The sequence below is a fragment of the Moschus berezovskii genome, chromosome 6 (genome assembly GCF_049115385.1).
Source record: "Moschus berezovskii isolate FMDL1 chromosome 6, NW_MosBer_1.0, whole genome shotgun sequence".
NCBI lineage: Eukaryota > Metazoa > Chordata > Mammalia > Artiodactyla > Moschidae > Moschus > Moschus berezovskii.
In genome coordinates this window covers 116,402,094-116,421,211 of record NC_142465.1, presented here as the reverse complement: position 1 = coordinate 116,421,211, position 19,118 = coordinate 116,402,094, and the positions used below count along the sequence as shown (strand labels likewise).

Genomic DNA, 19,118 nt, shown 5'->3' with positions numbered 1-19,118 from the left:
ACTCACCAACTCGGATGTCCAAGGGCCACCCCTCCTTCTCTGCCACACTGCCCACTTCTGCCACAGGGTGAGCCAGGTCGGGGGTGAAGGGCCCATTGATGTGCGGCTTCAGCTGAAGTGAAAGAGCCAGGGGCGGGGGGGTGGGGGAGGAACTCGGCTTGGTGTGTGGACACCTCTCTCCTTCAGAGGTGGCCTGGCTCCTGCTCGCCCAGTCACGGTGGGCCTGGGAGGCCAGCGCTCGTCCCACAGCTCAAACCTCATTCCAGGAAGGGCCCGAGCAGCGGGCACTGTCCATGCACCCGCTCCTGGAGCCCTCCAACCCCCAAGGTCGTTGTCTCCCGCCTGCAGGTGGCAGAGCTGCCTGCCTTGCCCAAAGTCACGAGCTTGGAGACAGCAGAGGCACGGGGTGAATCAAGGCTGGCGGCCCCCTCAGCCCGTTATCTCCCGTGACATGGTGCTTCTGGAATCTGGAGGCCAGACGTTTTATACGTGATGCTACTTACCACCAACATGAAGCACCGAGTGAAGTGCCTGGCACCCAATCAGCCCTCAGTAAGTATCAGCAACAGTCATTACATGAATTAGCTCATTCAGTTCCCATGACTGCCTCGGGTTTTACACATGATGAAGTGAGGCCCATAGTGGCCTGAGGTAAGGTCACACACTTAAGTGGCAGAGTCAGGATTTGAACTTGTGCAGGCTGGCTTCAGGGCCTAACTGCTCTGTTCTGCTACTTTGGTTCCTCCAGCCCATCCTTCCTCTGGCCTTCCAAATGCTACCCTGATCTACAGGTTTCAGAGCACCTGGGTCAGGCTTAGAATCTTGAGCCCTGCCCTCTGAATTCTCACAACAAAGCAAGCTCAAGGGTAAAATCTTGGCTTCTCCGAGAGCTGAGGCAGGGGACAACTGAACGTTTCTGAATGACCAGCTGGGGAACCAAAAGCTCAAGAGCCTTGCTGGGTATGCAGCCAGGGACCTGCCCAAGCTCTCCCTGAGGCCCACCAGAAGTCTCCAAATGGCGCCTGAATCACCCCCATCCTCAGAAACTCCCTGGAACCAATTCCCTGCCTCACCTCACTAAGGTTAATTTCAATCAGTTGGTCATAATGGCAGCCAGAGTCAGGTACCAAGTGATCCTTGAATTCATCAGCAAGGTTGGCAATGTCTGAAATCAACAAGGGAGGGTGACTGAAGCATGTAAGACAGAAATTGGGTCACAAGACTCCATCCATCCATCCACCCATAAGAACCAGTTACCCAGCACCTGCCACACACACCAGGCCCTGGGCACTGACTAGGCAAACAAAGAACAAAATAGCAGCACAGGACACAGTCCCTGCCCTTGTGGAATTCACAGTCTAGCGAGGCGCTGTCAGTGAGCCAGAAGCTACAACATAATGCGAGAGAGGCGCAGGAAAACGGGGACACTGAGGAGAGGTGCTGACTTGGGGTTCAGAGTCGGGGAGGGGAGAGGCACCGAATTTTAGAGGAGGAGGTTACTTGACAGTTAAATCAAAGGAAGAGTCTTCCAGGTAGGATTCTATGCACAGAGAGCTCAGAAGCAAAGTGACAAGCTCTCCCCAGGTCCCCCAGCCTCTGGCTCCACCAATCGCCTCCCTTCAGAAGACCCAACAAGCTCTCCCCAGGCCCCATTTCCAACTCTGGGTTTCAAAGAAGGTAAGCTCGAACCTCAGGGAAGTTGTTGGGGGAGGCTGAGAAAGTGGTTCTTGCACCAAATGTTTTTCCTCCTCCCCTGCTAGAGTAGGAATTACAGAAGCAAATCCATGTCATTTCCAGAGCTTCCCATAGAGGGCATCAGGGACCAGGCCAAGAAGAACTGAATTCAGACACCCTTCCAGGGGAAACTAAATCCCAAGGATGCCCGTTCAGGGGAACTAAATCCCTGAGCCATGTTTCACGCTGAGAGGCCAGAGCCTCTGAGAAGCTGAAGAGAGCTACAGAAGCCCACTTAGACGCGGGGATTAGAAGCCCCACTGGCTCACCTGCCCGACCTGTCTTGCTCAGGTACTTCTTCATCCTGTGGTTGTACGGGAACACTGAAGTGGTGGCCCCGATTTCTGCGCCCATGTTGCAGATGGTCGCCATGCCTGTAGAGAGAGGGAACCCACAGGGCTGGCTGAGCAGCTGGGTGCACACATGTCTTTGCACCAGGGAGCTGACCTCACTTCTTCCCTCGCTCTCACTGCCCTTGTGGTCCAGGGTTAACAGGAGGGCCAGGGAAAGCCAGGTCACGGGGCCAGAGCCCAGCGTCCCGGCTGTCAGGGTGGCTGCTGGATACGGGGAGAACACAAGATTCTAGTCTGACGAGCAGAGTTCCAATTCCAGGCCTGGCTGGCCCACTCGGCAGACTAGATGAGCTGACCTGGCCAGACTGCCCAGCTGTTGCTGTGTCCATTTGCAGGTGAGGGAACTGACTCAGACATGTCCATGGTCGTGCCATAAAGCAAATGCCAGTGTGGCCTTCAGGACTTGGTCTGTCTGCCTGCCTTATGGGCAGGCCTACGTGCTTTCAGCCACACCACGGTGGAAATGTTTCTGGGCCTGGGGTTTTCCAGCTATAATACTGGAATGACGTCTATGGCCTGGACCACAGAGCCACCCACAGAACTGGAGAGGTTACAGATGTCTTAACTGCAACCAGCACTCCAGCCCCATGGGGTTGCTGGGACATGGGTCTGTGCTTGTTGCCAACTTCCTAACTGAACGTCCATCAGTAGTAAGGGCTACTTACAGGTGTGAGCCCCGTATCACTGGAGGGATAAAAGGGCCAGCTGAACTCCAGCTCTGTGGGGGTGCTGTGGAGCTGAGGCAGGCAGGAAAGTCTGGATTGAACCATCTCTAAGCCTCATTCCAACTCTACTTGGATTTCTGAGGGTGACTTAGCAGCAGCAGCAGCAGGCATTGAGGCCAGATCACCAGGAGTGATGAGTAGGGAGGGGGCTGGCTCCCACCTGGTCTTAGAGACTAACAGGTGATGGTCTCTAACCCAAAGGAAAAGAGTGAGGCTCTGAGACTCCAGGCAAAGGAGGGTTTGAGAATGGGGCTGCTCTGGGACTGAAGCCCTGGCTCTAAGTCCTCACCTGCCACCTCCACCTTCTATGGATTCTTCTGGATCGCTCAAGGCAGCCCAGGGCCATGGCCACGCTGGCTCAGCCCCTAACTCCGTGTGGCCACAGGGAAGTGACCTACCGTCCTCGAGGGGCCCCAGCATCCCATTAAATGAAGGGCCTGGACTAGAGAACCTCTCCTCTACCTCTAAGAGCCCACTGCAAGTTCCCAAAGTGACTGGCCAGAGCCTCATGCGCAGGCCAGCCGCTGCATCTACAGCTCAACCACAGGCCCATGGGCCCGCAAAGGATGGGAGCATGCCCTGCAGCCGCCGTCCTCACCGGTGCAGGAGATAGAGTCTACTCCAGGCCCGTGGTATTCCACGATGGCGCCTGTGCCACCTTTCACTGTGAGGATACCCGCCACCTTCAGGATCACATCTTTGGGTGAGGTCCAGCCGGAGAGGGAGCCTGTCAGCTTCACGCCAATCACCTGAATGGGTGGGGCAAGAAAGCAGGTACAGGCCCATGTGTCACGTGCCATGTTCCAACCACTGGAATTCTCAGTCGGGCTTATTTAGCCCTGCCTCCTTCCCAGAGAGAGCTGAGCCTGACCTATGCTCTCAGCTCCTGTGGGTCCCACATCTCCTACTTGCCCCACCAACCACCCCTCTGCTGCCACCCCGACACAAGCCCCTCCCCACTTCTCACCTTGGGGCACTTCAGCTCCCAGGGGATCCCAGCCATGACATCCACGGCATCAGCACCCCCAACTCCAATGCAGATGCCTCCCAGGCCACCGCCATTGGGGGTGTGGGAATCAGTGCCAATCAGAAGAACCCCAGGGTATGCATAATTTTCCAGAATGATCTGAAAAAGAATCCAAGGTCTTATGCTTAAAAGTCCTTAGCAGAGAAAGGAGGTTAGGGCTCCAATGGGGTCTGCAAGACTGCCCCCTGCCGACACTGGGCCACTGAGCTAGTCCTAGGCACACCTCCTGCACGGGGCCTCGCCAGTGTGGCCGAGATGAGCCAGAGACCTGGGAGACTGGTAGTGTGGGCTCAGGAACAGCTCTGACAGTTCCTGATTGTGTGACTTGGACTAGCAAGTGCCTCCCTGGACCTCAGTTTCCTCATCTGTTAGCACAGTATTAAGAATGGCTGCACCATCCCGACCCCAGGATGGTGGTGAGAACCAGATAACCTGGGATACAAGAGTGTGTCCTGGGGCAGGCCCAGGGACAATGCTGACTGCTGAAAGGTGCTTCCGATAACACTCTCTGCCTCACGTGGTAGACGTGTGGAGTGTGCTCATCTGGCTTCTCCAGAGAGCGGACAATCTTCCATGGGCTGGCTCCAGCACAGGGGAGGGAGGAGCTGGCAGTGAGCATTTCCCCCCAAGATACCTGATGCAGCCAATCCCAGAGCAGCCCTGCCTACCACCTGAGGTGCTGGACACACTGAGGCTGCAGGGTTGCTCAAGGAGAGCTACAGCCAAAGGGAACCATGTTTGGGTCAGAGTTCTGGCCCCACCACCCAGCTGTGGGCCCCAGGCAACGCACTTCTCCCCAAGCCCCCGCTTCCCATCTGTAGAGAGCAGCTGACGACAGTGCTCTCCTCACTGATCACCGCAAGGACGTGACGGAAGCATGTCCCTCAGGTGGTAATAACGCCTGGGAGAGGCAGTCTTCTTCTCCTTTTGCAGCCAAGAGCCTTCACCTGAGGTTCTATGATTCACCGTCACACGGATTTGTGCCCCTACACACACGTATTATGGATATCGGGGACGCTAAATGAGATCAGAGCAGTGAAAGGCTCTTACGAATTGTCAAGACCAACTGAAAGGTGGGCAGGTTCCCTGGAATATTACAGAAATCCCAGGGCCCCTGCCTCACGCGAGGCATCTCATCAGCAGACTGAGCAAGATTCGAGGGGTCTCGCCTCTCGGGAATGCGGGAAGTTAGAAGACCTGGTTCCTTCCCCAGAAATGAGCCAGCTGGCTGGGAGAAGAGGCCAACACAGAGGGAATCCCTAACAAAATCAACTGTTGCAGAGAACACTGTTTACCTGTTTCACTTCTCCAGCCCTCCTATCCTCGACCAATATAAAGGTTTAAAACTGGTTAATTTCCAAAACTCCCTGAGGTTGTAAAAGCCTGCTCCATGAACACCAGACACAGAGAATTCATTATGATCACACAGTGTAGACTGTGAGCATGGTCCACGTCCAGAAAGGAGTGGTCAGCGCAGACCGGAGGACTGCAGAAGCATCACAAAGAAGCTGGTTGTGACAGCGACCTCAGCGGTCAGCTGCATTCGCTTAGGCAGGTGGGCGTGTGGTGGGGAAGAAGTGTATTTTTAGGCTGGACTAACACTGAGAACATAAAACTGGAAATTCAGCATCTATCTGCAGGAGCCACGCGCACTGAGGACCTATTCTGTACTGACCTGGCCGCGGGCCCAGAGCTGAGTGGAGTAAACAAGCCACAGGCCCAGTCCCCACAGGGCATGTGGCACACTCTGTGGTCATAATGCGAAGGGTCCCACAGAGGGTCACAGAGACCCCCAGTGCTGGGCACCGGAGGGCCAGGGCTGCACAGAGGGAACCAGGAAGCAGCACGGTGGAGGAGGGATCAGTCAGGGCATTCGAGGCAGAGTGGAAAGGGACTAAGGTTTGCTGTGGACATGGCGGATTGCACCTGCCTTAACATGGCAGGGGAGGGGGGAAGAAGAGGAAAGCTGCAGAGATCACACGGTCCCTGGAACTTTCTTTTTAAAAACCTTGACCTAAAAGCTGCCCAAAAGGCCTGGGCATCTGTGCTCAGGGATGGGGACACTTGGATTGGGGACACTTGATGACAAAAAGCTGAGGTTGGGTCCGCCTGACTCCCTCGCCCAGCCGCTGAGACAGGCCTTTTGGCCCCTGTAGACCAGTGCAACCTGCCATTCATGGGGAGCCCCTTCCTGGCAAGGGGGAGGGTTTGAAAGGGTAGAGCGCTGATCTGCAGGCTCTGGTTTCAGAGTGGGGCGGTGTGGGAGCCCAGGCAGGGTCCAGTTACAGCCTGACTCAGCGCATCTGGAAGTGAGGCCTAGGCTGGAGGTGGGGAGAAGGGTCACCTTGGGAAGGTACAAAGAGGCAGGTTTCACACAGAGGATGAAGGGCAGATGAACACACACCGGCACACACCCCACACGCCATTCAGCAGTCCTGAACAGACACCTCTGATGAAAACTAATCAACTATCGCCCCAGAAACACACACACACACACACACATACACACTTGCACTTGATATTCTCCTATCAAGAGAATATTCACCCTTGGGGAGACCCAGAAGAGCTCCTGGCTGATGTAGCCACATGACCTGTGGTACCTCCACCCTCCAAAACTCCAGCAAGTGGCCAAAGACTATGAGGGGCACCGCTTGCACTCAGAGGGGATGAGCCCCCGGTGTGATAGGAGACCACAGAGCGGGCAGAGCACGGACCCCAGGGCCAGGCTGCCCGGATGTTTGCAGGAGCCTGACTCCACAATCGGTCAGCCGGATGTCCCTGGGCAAGGAAATTAAATCTCCACTCCTTAGCTTCCTCATCTGTAAGGTGCGGACAATAAAGCCACCAGACTCACCGGGTCATGGCGAGCACTGCGTAAGTTACTATCTGCAGAGTGCCTGTCTCACCAGGTATTAGTAATCCACCCAAGAAGGTACGACGCTTGTGGAGGAAAGCAAAACACAAAACCACTGCGACACGGACGAATGTTCAGAAGAAGGTACAGCACAAAACACGTCAACCTTAAAATGCTGGTCAGAAGGGACTATTTTAAATGCTCACATGGAGAGTGAGCATGTGTAACTTGACACAATGAAAATTAATTTTAAAATGAAAGTGGAGTCTAAGGGTTGATGAAAATACCTATCCAATTGCCTGCTGAGGCCCCTGTTCGTACAGACCCAGAGGTGCTGCCCAGGTCCAAAGGGCAGCCTGCTCCTCTGCCCACCCCCAAAGGCTGGCTAGGACCTCCTTTACCTGGTGAATGATTCCAGAGCCAGGCCTCCAGAAGCCCACGCCGTACTTGGCACCTGCGGTGGCCAGGAAATTATACACTTCCTGGTTTATGTCCTATTGAGAGAAATCAATAACCAGGGCATTAGAAACAGTTTGCTCATGCCTCCCTCCCTCCACCTCCTCTCCCCTGACTGAAATGCTGGCACTGGAAAGACAGGCCCTCTCCTGGAGGCCTTCTACAAATAATTCCCAAAGGGCTTGGATGCTGGCCCACAAGTCTCGGCCGGCAGGCCCAGGAGAAAGACCAAGGAACAGAGACGGAGCCCAGTTCTGTGACACATGGCCAGAGAGTAGGTCCAGAACAAATCCCTTCCCTGCCCTGGGTCTCAGCTTCCTTATTTGTAGAAGGATCCCTCTGGCACTCAGGTCCTTGGTCAAGGCCAGCAGTGAGGGGGCGGCAAGACACCACAGGACTCACTGAGACACGGCGGGGGAGGGGACCTGTCAAAGGGAAGTGGTGGGACGCAGTGGACCACCCGGTTCCACCATGCCTCCTGGTGGGCGTTGTTTCTCCTTTGGAGCCTCGGATGCCTTGTCTGTAATCCTGGCTAACGTTTACTGAATGCCCACTATGGAAATGGTACCACACCAAAACAAACCCCATTTTACAGATGCAAAAACAGAACCTCAGAGGTCTTGCTCAAGACCCTAGGGTTAAACAGACAAGGCATGAGTTTGAATCCAGGCCTGCTCAGCCAGAGCCCGTCGCTACGCCGTGATAAGAACAAAGCTAGTGCCCTCACAGAGACTGTACTCAGCACACCGAGCCCACTGTCTAACATGTGGTGGACGCTCCACACTTGGCAGTATGTTTCATAGGCCCCAGATGAAAGACTATCAGATGGACCGTGTTCTCAACTGTAGGTTTCAGCCAAACAGACAGCATGACCAATATGCCTGTAATTCAAAGGCAACTTCCTCAGGGGGAAGGGAAGGCTACCCCAGCATATGGGTATGAGGCCAACGTTTAACTGGACGACCAAGCATGTCCCTGGACTGGTGAGACATCAGGGACAAAAGGGATGGGACCACAGGCAGAGGGTCTCACTGTGGGCTCTGCTAGGCCCTCCAAGAAACACCCTCAAAGCAGGCAGTCCCCTTCATTTAAACTTCAGACCAACTGGACTTTCCTAGTGGTCCAGTGTGGCTAGGACTCCACACTCCCAAAGCAGGGGGCCTGGGTTCGAGCCCTGGTCAGGAATTAGTTCCCACATACTGCACATAAGACCTGGCGCAGCCAAATAAAGATTAGAAGTAATAATAAAAATAAACCGCAGACCAAACGCACATCCTTCTGAGGGCACGTGTGGTTCCCCCAAGTGAAAGAGTGGCAGACAAAGAGCCTGGGTCCCCACAGCAGTCTCTTTCTGATTAATAATTAATCCGTTGGTCTCCTCATTTACAAATCAGTCACTGATATAACTGGTACCGAGGGCAGGAGGCAGGTGGCTGTGGCCGCACCTGCTCCTGTGTCTATGCCGGTGGTGGGGGCAGGGGAGACTGCAAGGTGGACACAGAGTGCGCCGCTGTCTGCACCTGACTCAGCCAAGATACCTCTCTGGTGGTCTGGGTGACCCTGGACAGACCACTCTGCCTCTCTGAGCTCCAACCAGAGGAAGCCTTTACAAATACATGGAAATCTGACCACTCTCCTGCTCAGAGTCCTCAAGGCCCTGCCTGCTCCTGCCCTGCCCATGTCAGGGCTCCAGGCCCACAGGCCCCCTTCCAGCTCCACAAATGCGTCAGGTTTCTTCCAGTCTCAAGGCTTTTAGGAACTCTGCTCTGTCTAGAACATGCTTCCTCATCTGTTCTGGTCTCAGCTCATATGTCACATCCTCCCCGACTCCATATGCGTCTTCCAGAGTCCCACCTTCCTTCAGCATAAATGTACAGACTGGCAGTTACCAGTCTGCGTGACTGCTTAGCTGCTGTTTCTCTACTGGCCTCTAAGATCCACATTCATACTGAATCCCAGCACAGTGCCTGGCGTGAAATTAACGTTCAATAAACATGGGTGAAGTAGAGCAGGAATCGGGTTCGGAGACCCGTGAATCTCAGCTCCAGAAGGTAGATTTTAATCCATAAAGTCGGGGAGGGCCGACTTCCGAGGGGGGTGGCCCTGCTGTGGGTGGCCACGCATCTCTCAGGCTGAAGAGGACCCAGTCCCCAGCACCGCAGGCCCCCGTTTTGTTAACAGGTGCCACGGCTGCTTCTAACATGGAAACCACGGTCGGCTGGCTGGATTCTGTCAGCTGAGGGGGCTGCCGTGCCGCCAGGACACGGTGAGCAAGTGGGCAGAAGGGGCCTGAGTGGGAAAGCTGCCCTGCGCCTTTCCCAAGGGTCTGAGAGGCTTGCTGAGCTGTGCCGACCCTGGGAGACGAAGCACTTTCAATTGCATGCCCTGCTCTGTGCCCGGCCGGGCTGCAGCCCTGCCAGCATTCAGCTCCTGCCAACGGCCCCCAAGAGCGGGGCCCACTTCCATGACTGGGTGGAAAGGGTGAAGGCCCAGAACTGGGAGAGACGGCATGTTGCCAAGAGCAGGCACACACAAAGGTACCACAGCAGAGCCTGGAGGAAGGTGCACGAATTTGGCTTCCTAAGGAAGAGAGAGGGTAATCCAAGGTGTTCAGTGTGGCAGCCAAGTCCTTGCACCTTGTTAAGCCAAAATCACAGAAGAAGAAAGCCCACAAGGGGTTATCAGTAAGTGGGAGCTGGGAGAAGGGTCTGGCTCTAGCCTCACCCCCATGCAGTTATGGGACTGCACACAATTTGGAAGCCTCAAGTTTACCAACGGTGACACTGTTCACCCACCTCCCTGCCGAGGTCCCCAGGGCCCTGGCAAGAAGACGAGTGATGCCTCTCCAGAGCAACTGGAGACAAGGATCAGAACCTGCTACCTGCACCATTTACCTCATACTCTGTTTTATTACAGAAAGAGGACCTGAAAAGAGTACCTTTAGTATGGTTAAGACTGGGGATGATTTTTGTTTTCTCTAGGTTTTCTCAGTATTTTCTAACATCTTCACAAAGAGCAAATGGTGTTTTTAGAGGCAGAAGAGAACAACAAGAAGCCTAAACCAGAGTCCCTCAGAACTGAGGGGCAATGCCCTCGTTCAAGGGCGTTGCCTTTCATCCCGCGTCACACCCACTGCCCGCCTCCCCACCACCTGCAGCTCACCTTGGCCCGACGCAGGTCCTTCTCCCCACCGAGCTGGGCCTCGATCAGATGGTCACAGTGGATGGTGGACGGCACGGCCACCTTGGGCAGGCCACTGCTGATGAACTGCAGCATGGCCATCTGGGCTGTGGCATCCTGCATGGCCACGCGGTCAGGCCGCAGCCGCAGGTATGTCTTGCCCCGCTCGATCTCCTGGTTGGCTGGGTCATCCAGGTGTCCATACACGATCTTCTCTGAGAGGGTCAGAGGCCGGTTCAGCCTGGTGGAAAAAGGGACGGCTTGCCTGGTTCCGGCTGCAGGATCCTGTCTGCCCACAGCCAGGCCCTCTCAAGTACAAGGCAACCTTGACAGCACCAGGGAGGGCACCCTGAGCCCGAGGTGGAGACGAACAAGTACCCCCAGCACACAGCACAGCCCCTAGCACGCACTGGGTCCAAAATCACTTGAGGAATGACAACACCACAAGAAGGGGAGGGTTTTCTTTTTTTCCCTAAAGGATATTTACTTTCCCAGCATATTAAAGTCCTATTATCTGATGAGCACGCTCTTCATCTGTGTCTCATCGCTTAATCCTTACTGTAGCCTCGTCATTCAGTAAAACGACCAAGAGGTAACGGAGACTCAGCAGAGTGATGGTCAAAGCTCAGGTTCGCAGGCGGAGTCTCACCCTGGATCGTCTACATCTCTCGGGCCACGGCCACCTCCCCCATGCAGTCGGCCCACCGGGACACAGAGAATCCACCCGGCGACACCCTCACCCTATCCTCCTCGCCCTGCACCCACAGCCCTCTACCTTAGGTGCTAGAGGCCTCATCACCCTATTATGCCAAAGCCTTCCCCATCAGCCCCGCTTGCTCTCACCCCACTAAGACGGGTGAGGCTGCCTCTGTCAGAACAGAAACTGATGGCAGTTTCACGAGACCCTGTTCCTAGACCCTGTTTCCCTGTGGGGTCCACCCCTCCCTTCCTATCAAGGTCCCTGGGAAGGTACAGCTGCCTCTCGTCACAGCCTCCCCCCCACACACTGAGCTCCCTACGTGGGGGCCACCTCTCACCACCCCCCACCCCTACTCGGCATAGCCCGTCTGCCTGGACCTCACACTCTGCCTTCCGCCACTCACAAGCTTAAGCCAAACAAGAGGCCTCCTCAAACGGGCAGAGTTCCACTCATACCCAACGAACCACACATACACACACAAAACTGGACTTGTAGTCAGAGGCTCTCGGTGTAGACCTGACCCTATTACTAAATCCACTGTGTAACCAGATAAGCCGCGGAGCTCACCAGCCTACCTCTAACGTCCAGGGCCAGTATGGAAACAGACAACAGTGCTTATGCAGCACACGGTTTTAAGCAGCTTCACCGTGGCGTAACTGGTGTGGACAGACCGTACATATTCAAAGTGCACAACCGATCAATTCTGGCACATGAATATACCCATGAAATCGTCACCACGTTGAGACAAGGCACATACCCACCACCCCAAAGTCTCCTCTTTTCCCTTTATGATCCCTCCCTCCTGCCCCCATCCCCCGGCGACCACTGATCTGCTTTCTGTCATAGTTTTATCCTGGCGCTTTTAGACCAGCACTGCCCTAAGCACTGTATACATCTATACTCGGATGTACAGAAGTCACTTTATTCTCACAACACGGAGGAGCAAGCTGAAGCCCAGTGAGGTGAAGAACCTTGACCCTGGTCATGAGGCAGCGAGTGGACGAGCTGGAAGGCAAGGAGCTGCGGTGGCCTTGCACTGTCCTCTCAGTAACACCTGGAAACTCAGGGCCCAGCCCGGTCTGTGGCCAGTGCTCCACTACTGTCACCACTGCTACTGCTGTTGCCAACATGACCCCGCGGGGAAGCAAGGACCGGCCCTTCTGCTGGCCTGGGCTCCAGCCCCTCACCCCCAAGTTGACTTCACCCCTGAGAGCAAGAGTTCCCTAGGCTGCTGGTTTTGTGGGCAACAGCAGAGCAACTGGCAATTCTGAAAGTCTTTCAGTTCTGCTGTCATGAGAACTTGAATAAAAATAGGCCTGGCCTGGAGCACAGCCTGCCCCCTTTAGTGGAGCATCTCCCGGGCTGGTGAGCAGGCAGTGACTCAGTGCGCGGAGCAGAGCCCCTCTTCCTGCGTCCCAGGGGCGATGAAAAATAGCACATGGGCTTTCAAACCAAAGAGCTTGACAGCAAATGCCTGAAGCTGTATAAAAAAGCTAAGGACAAGTTCATCATCACATTTCTGTGGGGATTAACTGAGGATGACAAAATGGATCCTCAATATCCATCTGTCGCCCCGCTTCACTGAATGACAGAGACTCAGTTCCCAGGAACAGAATCAGGCTCCTCTGTCACAGGGTGGAGGAATCATCCGCATGCAGGCCCCCTGGCCCTCTGAAACACCCTCACATCTATCCTAAGCCTTTAGCATCTTTCTAGAATGGCTCCACTTCCGCCTTCTTTTTTCTACGGAAGGGTCTCTCAACTGTGCTGCCACTGACAGTTTGGGCCAGATGATTCTTTATTGCGGGGGCTGTCTTCCATACTGCAGGGTGTCTGACAGTATTCTTGGCCTCTACCCACTAGATAACAGTCAACCACCACCCCACCCCGGGTTAGGACAACCTACAATGTCTCTGGACATTGCTAAATTTCCCTGGGAGACAAAAATCAACCCCTCACCCCCACCCTCAAGGAGAACCACTTCTCTATGACAACAATGAAAATGGAACATCCCTAGTCTGCACTAATCTGGAAAATGCCCAAAGTTATTGACTGGACTTTTCTGGTTGGTGCAGGGTTGGAATAAAAAGGCAAAGGAAAAATTTTAAGGGGAGAGTTAATTTCGCTGACAAAAATTAAAACCAAATAAAATTTAAACCAAAACCAAAAAAATTTAAAATAAAAATTTAAATCAAAGTTTTTTGATTAATTTTTTGAAGCAAAGACAAAATCGTAAAGACTCTTTTGTCAAGTTATGTGAAAGCAAGCTTCTGTGTTACTTCTCCCAAGCACAGGGAGGTGTTTTTGCCGACTAAAGGAAAATCCATTCTTTTTCCACTAAGCTGTGATGTAAGAATGCTAAGAATAAATAAAATAGTGGTTTCTGGGGAAAAAGTATTTGTACGAGGTCACAGAGTGATGAGGACAGTGATTTCAACCCTGATTGCACATCAGAGCCAACTTCAAAAATGGCCAGCACTCCTCACAGTCTGATGTCCACGTAGTCACCTGGGGCTCCTGTGAAAACTGCAGATTCTGCCTCAGTGGGTCTGGGGCGGAGCCTGAGGTTCTCTATGTCTAACAAGCCCCCAGGGCTGCTTGCTGATACCGACACTGCTGATCCACGAGCCACATTTTGAGTAGTAAAGTTCATACCACCTGAATCAGATGAACACCCTGATGGACATTCAGTTCAGTTCAGTTCAGTCTCTCAGTCATGTCCGACTCTTTGCAACTCCATGAATAGCAGTACGCCAGGCCTTCCTGTCCATCACCAACTCCCGGAGTTCACTCAAACTCATGTCCATCAAGTCGGTGATGCCATCCAGCCATCTCATTCTCTGTCGTCCCCGTCTCCTCCTGCCCCCAGTCCCTCCCAGCATCAGAGTCTTTTCCAATGAGTTAACTCTTCGCATGAGGTGGCCAAAGTATTAAGAGGTCCTTATTGTAATTAGGTGATGCTATGCTGGAGGCTGTTGGAGATAAAGACTAAGATAGTCCCTGACCCTTAAAACTGAGGTGAGGATACCGGTAAGGTGGAAGCAAAGTGGCAACGGGGAGCACGTGTGGCGCAGTGGCCAGAGCACTGGTGAGGTCCAGGCACTCACTCACTCACTGTGTGGCCCTGTCCACCTGAGCCCGCTCGTCAGCTGTAAACGGGGATTCTGTGTGTACTCATATTGGTTCTCTCGTGCTGCCAGGGCCAGGTCACCAGACAGGCAGGCGTGCAGCTCTGTCTGCAGTGGTTCAAGCTCCAGAAGCAGTGCTGCTTGATATGCAGGACCAGCCCCCATCTCTCATCCTCTTGAGGGATCTCATCCACCCCTTCTTCTGAGCCAGCATCCAGCCCAGAACCTGGCACTCAGAACAGCAGAGCAAGACGGTTGCCACTTCACCACATGGGCAAAGAAAGGTCCAGAAAAAGGGATGATCGAGTGCCCATCTGAGCTTCCCTCTGAGTCTCAAGGTTGAGCTCTCCCCTGGGCTGATGGACCAAAGAGGAAATAGAGTAATTCTGAAGTCCCTGGACCTGGAAGATCCCAGAGGAATGGCCCAGTGCCAATCGTCTGTCCTGGAAAGGGTAGCTGGGACGTTCAGGCCACAGCACCAAAGAGGGCCTGAGATCTTCTCTAGGGCCCACATCTCCAGGCTTCTCCTTGGCAGAGAGGGCGGAAGGCCCACCAGTGATCCAGAACACCCTTCCGCAGCAGGGACCGCTATGCCCTCAACGCCTAGATCCTGCCACGATCCTCCTCCACCAAGCCCCTCCTACACTATCTGAGAGGGGCAGGGAACACCAGAAACACCAACCCCTCTCGTGGTCTCCACAGCTCGCCCTGCAGCCTTACCGTTTGCGGACAATGTTAATGTTCTTCTCAAGCAGGTCATAGCGGATGTACTCGTTGGGTTCGAAGTGGCTCATGGCTACCTTGGCCCGTTGGCACAGGACTGAGGCCACATGGTATTGCCGCACACCCAGGGCTTTCTGCAAGAAGAAAGACAACAGCGACTGTCAGTGGAGTATTTAGGGCGGTGCACCCCAAGGGATGAAGCTGGATGGTGAAAAAAGCAAGGAATTACAGTGTCAAGAGCTGTTCGGTGACTGCAGCCTCAGTTTCCTCACCTGAGTACAGGAATGATACAGCAGACACCAGGAACACAGCCTGTGGTAGGAGAAAGTGCAAGGGATTTATAGTCACAATGGCTATTTATAGGCACAAAATCAAGTTCTATCCACCTGAGAAAATCCCCCATCATCTGAGGGCCAGAAGAGATGGACCATGAGGGCACAACCGGCTGTAGTGATCACACAGCTGCCACTGGGAAGGCAGAACGGGAACGTGTGTGGAGGCTCTCACTGAGCTCTAGAGCACCACCCAAATAGTACCTGCTGTCCTACCTGCTCTGTAAGTCCCTTGAGGGACTTTATTTGTTTTATTTATCTGTATCTGGACTACCTGGCACATTAGAGATTGAATAACAGCTGAATAGATGGAAAAATTAGTGAGGAAAACCTGCACATGAGCTTCGGATGTCTCCTCATCCCTGAAATGGTGGTGGCTAACCCTGCTCCCCTGGGACACACAGCAGACTTACAGCTGGCCAGAACGCGGCACAATGCTGCTACAGGGCCTCTGGTCATAAAAAGGGTAACTTCCACCCGGCTCCCTCTGACTGCTCGAAGGCAAGACACCAATGCTGTGAAAACATTTAGGCAGTCTTGAGAGAGGCCTGCCTAGAGAGGAACTAGACCACTTGCCAAAAACCAGCATGGCCCTGCTAGGCAGGTAAGCGTGCCATCTCATAAGCAGGTGAAGTGCTCCAGCCAAAGCATAAGCCTCAGATAACCAGGGGACTGGCCAACAATCTGGACTGCAATTTATTGAGTGAATCAGAGCCAGAACAACCCGGCCAAGATGCTCCCAAATTCCTGGCCCACAGGAACTAGGAGCGAGAAATGTTTACTGTTGTTTTAATCCTTCAAGTTTGGGAGAAACAACTTATTAATGCAGCAGCAGATAAATGATGGTTAAGCTGTCAGGTCTTTATTAGTTCATTTTAAACTGGATGACAAACTTCACAGGGTGCACTAGGACCAAGGAAGAATAAACAAACCCAGTGAAGTGACAGGGAAAGAACAGTGGGGCTCCAGGTCTAGCAGCTCACACCTTGGGCAAGGAAAGAGGCAAAGCTCAGGCCACCGTCCCGGGCTCCCTTCTGTAAGTCACCTGGATGTTTGATACCAAACCCTGCTGACCTCAGCATCTGAACCAACACGAGTGCGTAGCGGTCACTCCCTGTTCAGGTCACCCAGTGAGGAGAGCAGACCCCATTAGGAAACAGCACAACCCCTACCCAGCACAGCAGGAGTGACCTCCCAATGCAGACTTCAGGTCCACTTGCCCTCCAGCTCAAAATCCACCAGGGACTCTACTGCCAGCCCTTCTATTGGGTGAAGAATCCTCCAATCAAAGGGCTTTTTTTTTGGGGGGGGGCAGTACATCATGTGGGATCTTGGTCCCCTGACCATGGAGCGAACCATGTCCCCTGAAGTGGAAGCATGGAGTCCTAACCACTGGACATCCAGACAAGTCCCAAAGGTCTTTCAGCAGGCTGTGCCAAGGAGGAATGTGGGACCCCACAGTGGCAGGTAATAATTCTGATTGGGAAAAAAGGACAAAACAATATGTTCATGTAGACTATAACTTTGGGCTTAAAAAAAAGGAATATTGGTGAGATGAGCACTGTGCTAAGCACTCCACGTATATCACGTCCATCAAATTCTCATGGCCACCCAGTGAAGTGGTGCCGATGATGAGCCTATTTTCAAAGTGAGGCAACTAAGGCCCTCATGGAGTGACTGAGGCCACAGAGCAGCCACCAGGACCCAATCCAGCCTGACTGACCCACATTCTGCTAATGCCCCAAGCCCTCCCCCGAAGCGCTGCCTATAAAATGGGGATAAACTCTGCACTGTTAATAACTCAATCACCTACATGCTCCGTCCTCAATCATGATATGCTTCACTTACCAACCATGTGCAAACATCTGTTCCCAACAGCCAGCACTGCCCAAGAGGAACTTCTGCTCTGATGGACGTGTTCTAGATCCTCACTGTCAAACATGGTAGCCGCCAACCACACATGACTGTGAAGTGTGCCCAGTGTGGCTGAGGAGTGGAATTTTTTATCAACTTTAATTAACTTAAATTGCCACATCAGATGACTCAGGTTTATATATTAATAAGGATGGAAAGAGTTTTTAGGAAGCCTGTTTCTTCTAAAGTCATTTCTTCTAGAAAGATATCTATTTTAAAATCTGGACCCCTTCCAACACCAGGAATTCATCATCCCACACAACCACCAATCCATTGTTGAAAATTTTCAAAATATTCTCCCAAAATATTCAGCCAAACTCTTGTTTCCTTGCACAATCTACTTTTTCAGTTGGGGATCTGCCCTCTCAGACCATATGAAATAAGCCCAACCTCTCTTCCTCAGGACATTGCTTCCCAGGCCTCAGATGCAACAGAATCTCCTGAGATTGTTAAAAATATGTAATCCTGGGATATCTTAGCAGTTAGGACTTTGGTGTTTTCACTGTGTGGGCCCCAGTTCAATTCCTAGTTGGGGGACTGAGATCCTGCAAGCCACACGACATGGCCAACAACATAAACCTAAAGCTCAACCCAGATCAGCAACTCAGCTGAGGGTGGGATCCTCCTCAGCTTTTTAAAGACAGGATCTATCATATTCTCTAAATCTCCTCTTTGCTAGGCCAAAGGTAGCCCTGAGTGTTTCAACTCTTCCTTTACATGGTGTGTTTCTAAATTCTGCAACAGCCCAACGATGGCCTGGGCTGAGGGCAAAAGGACAGTCACCTCCTTTGTTAAGATGGTGACAGTCGACCTCACTGCTGACACGTGCATCACTTCCTATCTCCTAACACCTCAATGGACATCATCCTAACTGACCACTCAAGCCACACTGTACTACTGACTTCGTTTTCTGTGCGGAGTTCTACCTTGATCTTTTTTTTTTCCCTTAAGGTTAACCTGTGCCTTTATTTGCCAGTACAACTTAACTACAGTATCCTGCAAACATTTTTGATCTAAAAAGTACATTTTATATCACCATCCAACAAATACACATATATAATACATATATGTATATAACAGTGAAACAAAAGTTTTGATAAAACGTCTATCCTAAGTCATTTAAATTTTTTTCCTTTTTAACCAAGGATGAACTGTACTAACACATCAAGTCCCCAGTTCATCTGAGGGTACATTTTAATGAAGTGAACAGTGTTGTACATTCTGTGCGTCTAGACAAAAATATAAGGACATCCATCCGCCATTACATTGTCACACAAAGTATTTACATCCACCGCTACGTTGTCATACAAAGTATTTTCACTACTCATAAAAACTTTTGTATTGTGCATTCATCTCCCTTCTGCCCCCAAATTCCTAGCAACCATTGACCTTTTAATTGCCTCCATAGTGAAGTGAAAGTCACTCAGTCGTGTCCAACTCTTGTGACCCCATGGACTGTAGCCCGCAAGGTTCTTCTGTCCATGGGATTGTCCAGGCAAGAATACTGGAGTGGGTTGCCATTTCCTTCTCCAAAGGTGATCAGCTTAAGTAGTTTTGCCTTTTCCAGAATACCATACAGTTGGAATCCATTTTTCTTCTTTTCCTTGAAAAGGGAGGTTCAAAGCCTTTAAGCTCTCATGGCCCACCCATGCATGGACCGGACAGGCTCTAGGTGGCAACCCCTCCTCAATCAATCACTGTAGCTTTCTAAGCAATACTGAGCCTTGTTCCACAGGTCCTGCCAACAGCCACGTGGAGGTACAGGGAGACACGTGTTGGGTGTTTGTTCACAGAAAGGTCACAAGTATTGTGCCCCTTGTCACAATAACCCAGATTCCTATTTGGTGTGTTATAAACATACCTTAACCTTGACTTCATTTCAGCACCGGTTTCTGTCCACCTCCAGCCCCTTGTGGTCTACAGGAGTCCGGGTCAGTCACCCCAGGTCTCATAGGTTGGCCTTCCCAGTGGATGTCAGCCACACACACAGTA

The 19,118-nt window shown here is 52.5% G+C and overlaps 1 protein-coding gene and 1 pseudogene across 1 annotated transcript in view; both read right to left on the bottom strand.

The window, feature by feature from the left end:
- The window catches only part of ACO2 (aconitase 2), a 50,257-nt gene that overhangs the window by 6,890 nt on the left and 24,249 nt on the right, over positions 1 to 19,118 (bottom strand). Inside the window, exons 2-9 of the mRNA XM_055396195.2 lie at positions 14,878 to 15,014; positions 10,312 to 10,570; positions 7,095 to 7,187; positions 3,780 to 3,938; positions 3,411 to 3,561; positions 2,004 to 2,108; positions 1,074 to 1,165; positions 7 to 112 (exon numbers count right to left, since the gene is read on the bottom strand). Of these exons, the coding sequence (XP_055252170.1) occupies positions 7 to 112; positions 1,074 to 1,165; positions 2,004 to 2,108; positions 3,411 to 3,561; positions 3,780 to 3,938; positions 7,095 to 7,187; positions 10,312 to 10,570; positions 14,878 to 15,014 (1,102 nt within the window). The remainder of the gene's footprint in view (positions 1 to 6; positions 113 to 1,073; positions 1,166 to 2,003; positions 2,109 to 3,410; positions 3,562 to 3,779; positions 3,939 to 7,094; positions 7,188 to 10,311; positions 10,571 to 14,877; positions 15,015 to 19,118) is intronic.
- On the bottom strand, positions 18,897 to 18,990 carry LOC129537329 (small nucleolar RNA SNORA11; annotated as a pseudogene).